The sequence below is a fragment of the Sinocyclocheilus rhinocerous genome, unplaced genomic scaffold (genome assembly GCF_001515625.1).
Source record: "Sinocyclocheilus rhinocerous isolate Xijiao unplaced genomic scaffold, SAMN03320098_v1.1 scaffold6773, whole genome shotgun sequence".
In the NCBI taxonomy this organism is placed as follows: Eukaryota; Metazoa; Chordata; class Actinopteri; order Cypriniformes; family Cyprinidae; genus Sinocyclocheilus; species Sinocyclocheilus rhinocerous.
Window position 1 is genome coordinate 16,878 of NW_015649291.1, and position 10,957 is coordinate 27,834.

Sequence of the window (10,957 nt, forward strand, 5' to 3'; positions counted from 1 at the left end):
GAGCTCGTGCAGCGCTGTCAGAATACATGCAATTCGTGCGTGCATTAGAAAATATAACATTCTGCAGTTTATTTACTAATCGTTTAAGGCCATTTTGCGATTTCAATCATCATACAGTAGCCTAACCACCAGCATCAGCCACCTCTTCTTCTCAACGGAGATGTGATGCAGCTCTAAACAGTCTCTCGCTGTGGGTGCTTCATGCTTGTAATGAGTTCTGCGTCTTTCTCTGATAGTTTTAAATACTTTCACACTGCCGACATGTTTGCTGCATTAGTGCGTGCCTCTATTTGATCTCGTTAGTCATTGTTCGGTACATATTATTTGGCCTTTTCACTTATTCGGCCGAACACCGAAAGAGATTTTTTTGTTATTTTCAGCCGAATAATTTCGGTTGCCGAACATTCGGTGCATCCCTAACTTGGACTACAACACCCAACTGACCCAGGCCATGTCATTCAATTCAACATAAAGTACGATGAGGCCTTTATCTGAATGTGTGATAATATTGGACCCTGCCAACCAGTACTGTCATTTCCAAAGAATGTGGGACGGTCATTTCAGAAGAAGTGGTATGAGAATAACCCATGGCTAGAATATTCTCCTAGCACTGATGCCATGTTTTGTTTTAGCTGCCGTCTTTTTTAAAATGATGAAAAATACAAGAGTCACACAAACTGGAAAACTGTAGGGTTAAATCGCTGGAGGAAGGCTTTAGAAAAAATTAAAGAGCACAGTGCCTCAGATGGTGAGGTGGAACTCATTCAAGAAAAAATTACTGGAGGCAGCTTTTGAAGTGGGTGAACTTGAGTCGCAAGCTGCAAAAGACAAAGAGAGGGAGAGGAACAGAGAAGTGTTCTCTTGTTTGATTGCCATTACTCTTTTCCTGGCAAGACAAGGCATGCCTTTCAGGGGAGATGATGAGACTTCATCAAGCCAAAATCAAGGGAATTTCTTAGAGTTAGTGGAGTTGTTCAGCAAGTATGACAGTGTAATTAAATTACACCTTGATGCCGTAAAAGAGAAGCAGGGAACCCAAAAAAGGCCTCTTGTCTCGCTCCTCTCGAACAGAACCCAAAATGACTTATTCAAAGCTTTGGCCATATCAGTAAAACGTGTAATCAAAAAAGAAATTCAAGAGAGCAAAAACTTTTCAATACTTCTTGATGAAATGGCAGACGTGTCCCACACTGAACAGGTTTCCTTTGTTGTGAGATATGTACACAACATGAAAATAAAGGAGCGATTCATTCAGGTGTGTAATGTGCATTCAACAAGCGGAGATGCTCTTGAAAATCTTGTGATGACCCTACTGGAAGAAAATGACCTGAAAATAGAAAACATACGGGGTCAAGGTTATGATGGGGCTGCAAACATAAGTGGGCACTATAAGGGACTGCAGTCCAGAATCCAAAGGCCTTGTATGTGCACTGTCAGGCACATTGCCTTAATCTGGTATTAGTAGAAAGTGCAAAGTCAAACATCTGTTTTGTCAGCTTTTTCAATCTAGTTGAAAAACTTTACACTTTTATGGCCAACTCATCAAAACGGCACTCTGCATTTATTGAAATGCAGAAGAGGAAGCACCCCGATCAGCGCCCACTGGAGCTGAAGAAACTGTCAGATACTCGGTGGGCCTGTAGAGAAAGTGCAGTTAAAACTCTGGTGAAGGTCCTCCCATCTGTCATGTAGTTCCTTGAGGAAATGACAATGCAAGATCCCCCAGACTCCTCAGCTGGTGACGCAATGATCCTTCTAAAAAGCATAAATTTTGAGTTCTTCTTGTGTCTGGAGATCACATGTCCAGTCTTCCAGGTGACTGCAGTTGCATCTGATGCATTGCAGCAGAAAGACATGGACCTGGCTGCAGCATACAGCATTGTTAATGGAGTTTTAAAGAGGCTGGCCTACAGCAGAACAGAAGAAGAGTTTGAGAACATTTATAAGCAGGCTACAGAGAAGGCTGCATCACTGGGCCTGGATCCTCCATCTGAGGTCCCTGGACAAGCTAGGAGGAGGAAAGTGCCAGAGAAGTTCAAGTTTGCTGCCACATCAGCAACGACTGACCATGCTTTCCCAACTTTGCAGGAGTACTACCGTGTTAAAGTGTATTACGTTTTGTGGACACAATGATACAAGAGCTTCAGAGACGCTTTAAAGGAGGAGATAATTCCATATGGGAAATTTTGCATGCCTTCCATTGCCTGGTAGTCCCAGAGAACTGGAAAACAGCAAACATTCCAACAGCAGCACTCCAAGCTGTGAAGAAACTGTGCCATTTCTATAACATTGAAGAGAAAGACAAATTGCTGACAGAACTGAAGGTCTTCCATACTTCATACTCGTGCCCACCACCAGTCAATGTGTCATCTATTCTTTCAGCTGTCAAGGAAAACAATGCACATCTAGTTTTTCCCAACATGACTGAGCTGCTGAAGACATATGGCACACTTCCGGTGTCCACAGCAACTGTGGAACATTCCTTCTCAAAACTGAAGCTGGTGAAAACCAAACTTCGCAGTTCGCAGCCTTTGCAAAGAGGAGAGATTGTCCGAGCTTCTTTTGTTGGCCATTGAGAAGGACATTCCAATAAATGAAAATGATGTCATAGACATTTTTAGGGACATGACCAACAGGAAATTGCTGTTATAAATGCCTACAACAACTCCTCCTCCACTTATTGGTAAGATTAATACTACTCTGTGATGTTTAGTAGGTGCCAACAGAATGAACACACACACACACACACACACACACACATTTTAGTTTTTTTATTTAGATTTTTGATTAGACATGTCAGTCGCAATGCAATATATAAAATCATTATCACAATATTGCATATTGTAGACACACAAGCAAGCAACACACACACACACACACCTTTGTCTGTAGTTTTTTCTGTCTTTCTGTTTTCTGACCCTTATCCCTGCCATGGCCACTCTCATCCTTTCCCCCATTAATGTTTCCTTCTCAGATTATTTCCCACACTTTTTAAAATCTGGTATCTTATTTTCTCTACCTGCAGCTCTTGGTGTGCAGCGGCCTTTCTGAGCATCTCCCTCTCATTTTTTCTTAGCAGTCAGCTGCAGCACTACAGCAGGTCAGTCACAGTGAGCCAATTCCAAACACTGTCATCAATCTTTACATCTTGTCATGGTCACATAACAATTGTTTAATCAGCTAATATATCTCCTATGTTTGTTTTAATGTCTGTAGTCTCAGATCACCTCCAGCAGTGTCAGCAGCAACAACAACAGCAAAGGCTGCAACCGCAGGAGTAGTCTCTGCCTCAGACGTCACGCCCACGGACCGTTGGCTAAACGTCTGATGCATATGGCACACAAAAGTGGAAACACTTCAGGAGTTTCGAAGTCGTCATCGGATTGGTTGAATTATACAGGATTTCCGGGAGACGTGTGTGTCGCGTTCTTTAACTTTCCGCCTGGACACAAAGATGCCGTGACGCCAAACCTCCTCACTCAGACTTAATGCTGACAACAATGAAACCACTTGAGAGAGAACTGTCAAGAGATTTATTTCTTAGCATAAAAGAGGACAATGGTACAAGAGGAATACCAAATTATTGTTTTAAGTGTGAAAATATAGCCAAAGTAACACAGATATTCAAAAAAGCACAATAAACTCATTTAGCTTTTTCCAAGGCCCATATTTACAAGATATAGACTTCTGGGAAACCATACTCTGGTCTCATGAGACCAATTCAAACATTTTGGATCTAACAGCATCCAAAATGTTCTGGTGTTGCTAGAGGAGGAGTACAGAGAGAAGTGCCTGGTTCCCACAGTGGCATTCAGTGGTAGTAAAGCTCTTCTATAGGGATGAATGAGTGCTGAAGGTGTGAGGGAGTTGTACTTTATCAATGCTGGCATGAACTCACACACCACTGTGTGATGTAATACAAAATCCTGAAAGTGAAGATACTACCCTCTTCTCATTCCCTGCATTGTTGGGCATTTTTTTTACATGACAATGAAGATATTCATTCTCCCAAGGTGAAAATCCTTCAGTGGACATGTATTTCTTATATTTTACAGCTATTAATGGCATGTATTTGTTTTTATTAAGAATATGTTTAATACATTTCAATTTTGCCATCTTTCTATGAATTATATTAGTGATCATTAAGAAAATACATCTTTTATATTTAATCAGAGGGGGTGTACTGTATTGTACTGTTCACTGTATATACAATAGCCATATTTTACAAACACAAAACCTCATTTCAACATAATAAACACAAAATAAAATCAATGATATAAATGACTGTGGTTTTCCTTTTACATTTGTCAGTCTTTAACCTATTTAACAATGGTTTTGCCCGATTTTGAGCACAGAGCGCCGGCGGTAAGCTGTTGACGCTCAATTGCTCTGTTTCGCCAGCGCCACCATCAAGACTGATCACGCCAAACACTCGTGACGAACATTAAACAAACATGGAACTTGCAACAGAAATGAGACAATGCATGTATGATCGGGATGAATCTGGAACAGGGTAATGTGTGAAACTCCATGGGCTGTCAAGATGGAGTGTGCACCCGCTCGGATGGCAACCAATCAGAGGGGGAGGGAGGTGGTGAGTATGCGCGCGCGTGTGTGTGTGTGTGTGTGTGTGTGCGTGTGTGTGTGTGCGCGCGCTGTACCCAGCGGCCATATCTACTTCATCACATCAGGTAATCATGGTGCTCTCTGCAGTATTTCTGTGCATTTTTCCAGGTCATTCATTCTTTCACAAGGAAGTGTTTTCTGTAGAGACTGAAGTTCAGTCAAAAGAGACTCAAAAAAAAAGGAACACAGTGACTGTAGCCTTCATTTCTATACAGATGATCTACACCTTGCCACCTTTACATGTGCTCAGTAATAAAGGTCTATTTTTTTTATATAAGAGACAATAAAACAGGACGGCACTAACTAACCAGACAGTCAGGCTCTTCAAGTATTTGTGCAGCAAATGTCTAAACCAAATGTGCTGCAAAGAAAACAAACTAAAATAAGTGAAGCCTAGCCAGTGAAGTGATAATGTGATGAAAGATTGTCATATTGAAGTATCACAGCAGAAATAACCACATTAACCCGCAAGCTGAACGTGTCTTTTTAAGCATAGCGTAGAGGTAGACTATTTCTTTATTTCTCAGTGCTAGGGTGGGTGATATGAGCTAAAATTCATATCTCGATATTTTACTCTGTCCAGGCGATATCGATATTATATTGCGATATAAGAAAAAAAAATACAAGCAAAATATTTTAACCTTATATAGCTAGAAAAAGTGAGGGATTGGACATAGACCTGAAAAGTATTTTTTTATTGTGCCACTTTTCTCAAAAAGTGCAAACGTGCAACATGAGGTAGGCCTGTATGAATTAAAGTAAATTAAATATTGTGTGTTTGAGTTGGCCAGTGGTTCCCAAATTTTTCTGCCTGCCCCCTTTTGTAGAGAAAAATATTTTCATTTGGATGATGCACATCGCGATAGATTTGTGTGTAGCTTGAAGAGTGAGGCTACACAAAAGTGCTTGTTGACTGAAACTACGTTGACGTTTCAAAGAGCGGTGGAGCTGGCGAAGCGCACCAACTCAGCGGATCACTGACAGTAAATGCACTGTCTTTGTCAAAGACTAAGACGGCAAACAACAAATGTAAACGATATGGAAAGGACAACCATAATGATGATGTAAGGAAAAAGGGAAAATTAACTTTTATTTTAGCTCAGGTTTTCAGAGGGGGGGAATCGAATCTTAAGATTCAAAATCAACCTGATTGAACTGATTCCAAAATTGATAGTTTACACTTTATCAACGGTCGTCCAGCGAGACGTTAACCTCAGTATATTTTACCAATTTGAATATTTGTAATATCACAGGTTAATACATGCTTGTGATAATTTATAGGATACGAGCTAGGTAACTAGATCTGGGCAGGGTTTAACTTCAAAAATTTCACGACACAAGACAATAATTCTTATAATAAAACAACAGTTTATTGGCTATTCTAGATTACTTTAAACTAAACTAATGAAAACACACACACACACATACACACACACACACACACACACACACATACGAGTTCTTTAAATTGCAACCTGAGAGAATCACAAAGCAGAGATTTATCTTACTTTTACTGCTTAAACTCAATTCACCAGTTCAGCAAGAGATGAAAAGATTTTGCCTGTTACTTGCGTTTTGCTGACAGCTGAATTGAGCTTGTTGGCTGCTTGAGGGAATCCCAGCGTATTTGATTGGTTGCTGATCTGGCGTCTGGATGACGTAGTTTCTGGGGATGCCTTCCTGATGAATGGGGTTTCCTGGTGACGCAGAGGCTTTGGTAGTTCTTCTGAAAGAGTCTGAGTTTGCAAGACTTTAGGCTTTTGAAGATCTCTGGCAGTCACGAAGTTTCAACGGAAGTGTTTGAGTTCTGGAGTCTCGCTCGTGTGATGTTACCGCATGTGAGAGCTTTGTAGCGCGGTCACCAAGGCGAAAAGCCAAAGGTCTAGAGAGAGAGAGAGCAAGCGAGCGAGCCACGAGGGCTTTGTGTCCGTTTTAAGCAGGCTGATTTTGGTCCGCCCCACGACGCGATCTTCCAATCGACTTGTTGCAAGGCGGAGCGTGCATACATTAACTTGATGCTTCAATTTATCATGTGGGGAAATATCTCTGCGAAGATTTTGTTAATACTTCTATAAAGTGTCGTACAACACGCACAAGCAGATGTTCAATGGGTCATGTGATAGTCACGTATAGATCCCGTGTTTGCAGGCCTGAGGGTGTGATTAAATTACTCGTCCTTTTCCTGTTGGATATGATAGTTCCATTCATTGGCGATCACAAGACACCACAAGGTATCTATAGGTTATAGTCCTGATACAAAAGATCTCTGTGTTATCTCCTGATTGGATTAGTTTTTCATCACTCCTCGGAGTAGATGATGACAAGACTGACAGGAAGTCAACCCAGAATATTGGAGTCATGTGATGGGGGTGATTAGTTTAGACCTCATGATGGTTAATTCAATGGCATATCGGTGTCTGTTCGTGATAGGAATCCTACATATATCCCCCTTTTGCTCGGTGAGGTTCCCATTGCGAACGTCAGCGGGCAAGTTCTCAGGTTCGGGTTCAGGTTCTTGGTCAGTTTTATCAAGTCGGAACATGCGCGGGACGCCGGACGTGCACTTGTTGAAAGATTCTTGGACGGCGTTCACTCACTTGTGGAGGAGGAAGGCAAGTATCAGAGTCACAACATATCCTACAATAGTAGAAACGCAAAGTGCTGTGTCAGCGGCAGACCAAGACCAAATGAGGGGCGCTGTAGGGGGTGGAAGGCGAGCGATAGCTTCTAATGCTGTATCAGGAGCAGCCATCGACATATGCTGTGGGCATCCCTTCACACACATTCTCCTCGAAGTACCTGTGGTTTGTCAGTTGTGGCGGGAACGGTTCTTTGGGTTCTGCTGCTGTGTGCAGCGTGTCCGTTGAACAGTTCTGGCAGGCTGCTAGCCCGTTTCCTAGAGATGATCTGTGGTTTTGGGCATATTTTGCCTCGACGTCCCGACCTTGGAGCATCATTAGCCAAGTAGCTATGCGTGCGTTGGTTACCACCCCATCCCTGATTTGTTGGCTGTTGAGGAAGGTTACTGGCTGGTGACATGTTTCAATGATAACCTTCTGAGACTCATGGCTGTGTCCTGGGCTTCCGACCAAACGAAGGGTTCGTCTTTTCTCAGGAGGGATGTTAGTGGTCGTACGATGTCAGCGTAGTTTTCAATGAACTGTCTTGAATAATTTCACACTCCCAGAAAGCTTCGTAGCTCAGAAATGTTAGTGGGTATCTTTATGTTTTGGATTGCTTGGGTGCGACTGGACTGTGGTTCGATGCCGTCTCGTCCGACGAGCAGGCCGACATAGTTCACTTTGGTTTTGCACCATTGTCCTTTGTGGAGGGCGATCTTTGCTCCTGCTGTTGTCAGCTGGTTTCTATGATTTCTTGCACTGGCTCATATGACGCTATTGGAGTCTTGTACTGTCACGCAAATGTGGGTGGTGCATTTGGGCTTGTCGGGATGCGCACACTGTGAGCCACTAGTCCTTGTTTTGACTCAGGGTCAGCGAATTCTTTAATAAGGGCTTCTCGGAGCAGGTAGTAATCAGTTTTTGTGTGAGCAGGCTGCCGGTCCAGGAAGCTGCGCGCTTCAGGGCTGGATGTTGTTCGGAGCAAATAGAGTCTATCTTTGTCAGTGACATTGGGTCTCATTTCCAGATGGAAATCGACGTCTTGCAGATAAGCTTGGACATCCTGGCTACCTGGCACACTTGGGGTGAATTTGACAATGTTTCTAGCGAGCTTGTTGAGGTCTTTGAGGTCCAAGCCATGCGATGATCTGTGGCTGGCTGGAGCAAGTTCTTTTATCTTTGTCGTGAGGTAAAGTTCTTCAGAGGGAGCTGGTGAATGTTTCAGCACTGCCCCCTCCCCCTTTTCCTCACGCGTCAGTCCAGGAACAGGTGACCTGGTCCTGCTCGGCAGGGGTGAGACTGGTGCCCGTCGTGTCCATGTAGGCTCAGGGTGCAGCTCGTAGGCATGTCTGAGTTCCTCTCTGATGCTGTCGGACTTCTCTTTGATGTAGTCCAGCTGTAGTGTTAGGCGACTGATCTCGTTTCTTGACTCATCCAGGTGAGTTTCAAGGGCTTTAATTCGGCCGTTCTTGTCTCTGAAGTCGGCCTTTGCCTTTTCCAGGAGCTGTTCGGCATATTGTAGCTTGCTGGAGAGATCAGCGTGGTCAGCCTTGCCTCGTTCCATTTCTTGGATAGCGGCTGCTAGGGTTTCTTTTAGCCTAGTGATCTCTTCCTCGGCGCCTTGTTCCACTTCATCATGCCCTTCCTGTCGTTCCTGAGCCTCCAGTTCTAGCTGCTCGACGCGTCGTTGTGCGCGTGTTAGCTCCTGCTGGAGATGGGCGGCGTGCCTGTCGCTCAGCTTGAGGGTGGCGATGAGTGTGTGGCTTAAGGAGCTGGTGATCTTTGCTAATTCTTTGTGATTGTAGCTCTGACTTGGGTCTTGTTTCATGAGGATTGCTATGTTGTGATCCAGTTGGTCTTGTGTCTGATGCCTCAGTGTTTCAGCAGCCTTAGGTAGGAGGCTGTCTGTTGCAACACTTAGCCAGGTTTCGAGGTCTTCCCAGTGGCCAACAGGGTCTGTTGGGTCTGTTGTGTTTTGGCGTGGTGAGGGAGATCTTAGAACCTAGACTGACACAGACCTTGAAGAAGAGGAAGAAGAGGAAACAAAACAAACAAGGCAAAACAGGGGTGTAAGCGTGCAATGTCACTTGTGGTTTGACAGTGGGTGTGTAAGGGACAGGTGAGTGTAGTTCTCGGTTACTGTGATTCTCTGGTGGGCGTGCTCCTAATTTGTAGTCTCTGTGGGGAAAGGCGGCTTGGCATGGTCTTGATGTTGGGCGCCCTCTAGAGCCAGACCTTGACTTTGAGTGTTGAAGTCAAGAACTGTTGGGGTTTTGGCGCCCTTTTCTGAGGCCATCTTCTGTTTGCCGTAGGCTTTCTGTGCCAAGTCACGCAACTGTTGAGCATTCATTGTTCGCGGACATGCGAGAACGCCCAGATGGTGGCTTACTCCAGGATGGAGGTTTCTCAGGAAGAGAGTTTTGAAGTTTAGATCATCTTCCATGTTCGGTTCGTTGCGAGTTCCGAAGTATGCTCGTCTGAGTCGGCTGTAGTAGGCTTGAGGAGATTCATGACGTCCTTGTCTCGTCTCCAGGGCAGCCACTAGTCCTTGTTCTGACTCAGGGTCGGCGAATTCTTTAATGAGGGCCTCTCGGAGGAGGTGGTAGTCAGCCTTTGTGTGAGCAGGCTGCCTGTCCAGGAAACTGCGTACGTCAGGGCTGGCTGTTGTTCGGAGCAAATAGAGTCTATCTTTGTCCGTGACATTGAGCCTCATTTCCAGATGGAAATCGACGTCTTGCAGATAAGCTTGGACATCCTGGCTACCTGGCACACTTGGGGTGAATTTGCCAATGTTTCTGGCGAGCTTGTCGAGGTCTTTGAGGTCCAAGCCATGCGATGATCTGTGGCTGGCTGGAGCAAGTTCTTTTAGCTTTGTCGTGAGGTAAGGTTCTTCAGAGGGAGTCGGTGAATGTTTCAGCACTGCCCCCTCCCCCTTTTGCTCATGTGTCAGTCGAGGAACAGGTGACCCGGTCCTGCTAGGCAGGGGTGAGACTGGTGCCCGTCGGGTGCTTGTAGGCTCAGGGCGCAGCTCGTAGGCATGTCTGAGTTCCTCTCTGATGCTGTCGGACTTCTCTTTGATGTAGTCCAACTGTTGTGTTAGGCGGCTGATCTCATTTCTTGACTCATCCAGGTGAGTTTCAAGGGCTTTAATTCGGCCGTTCTTGTCTCTGAATTCGGCCTTTGCCTTTTCCAGGAGCTGTTCTTGATATTGTAGCTTGTTGGAGAGATCAGCGTAGTCAGCCTTGCCTTGTTCCATTTCTTGGGTAGTAGCTGCTAGGGTCTCTTTTAGCCTACTGATCTCCTCCTCAGCGCCTTGTTCCACTTCATCAGACCCTTCCCTTCGTTCCTGAGCCTCCAGTTCTAGCTGCTTGATGCGTCGTTGTGCGCGTGTTAGCTCCTGCTGGAGATGGGCGGCGTGCCTGTCGCTCAGCTTGAGGGTGGCGATGAGTGTGTGGCTTAAGGAGCCGGTGATCTTTGCTAATTCTTTGTGACTGTAGCTCTGACTTGGGTCTTGTCTCATGAGGTTTGCTATGTTGTCATCCAGCTGGTCCTGTGTCTGATGCCTCAGTGTTTCAGCAGCCTTAGGTAGGAGGCTGTCTGTTGCAACACATAGCCAGGTGAGATCTAGAAGATCTAGAACCACAGACCTTGAAGAAGAGAAAACAAAATAAAACAAAACAAAACAAACAAGCTAAAACAGCTAAAACAGA

At 44.6% G+C, this 10,957-nt stretch overlaps 2 protein-coding genes across 2 annotated transcripts; both read right to left on the reverse strand.

Annotated features, from left to right (window-relative positions):
• Window positions 1-8,040: 8,040 nt before the first annotated feature.
• LOC107710533 (uncharacterized) lies at window positions 8,041-9,216 on the reverse strand (the record flags this gene model as incomplete). The annotated part of the gene is made up of 1 exon (XM_016515320.1): window positions 8,041-9,216. A coding segment is annotated over one exon (1,176 nt), but the record flags the coding sequence as incomplete, so codon positions are not given.
• Window positions 9,217-9,411: 195 nt separating this feature from the next.
• On the reverse strand, window positions 9,412-10,894 carry LOC107710534 (uncharacterized; the record flags this gene model as incomplete). The annotated part of the gene is made up of 1 exon (XM_016515321.1): window positions 9,412-10,894. A coding segment is annotated over one exon (1,483 nt), but the record flags the coding sequence as incomplete, so codon positions are not given.
• Window positions 10,895-10,957: the final 63 nt, after the last annotated feature.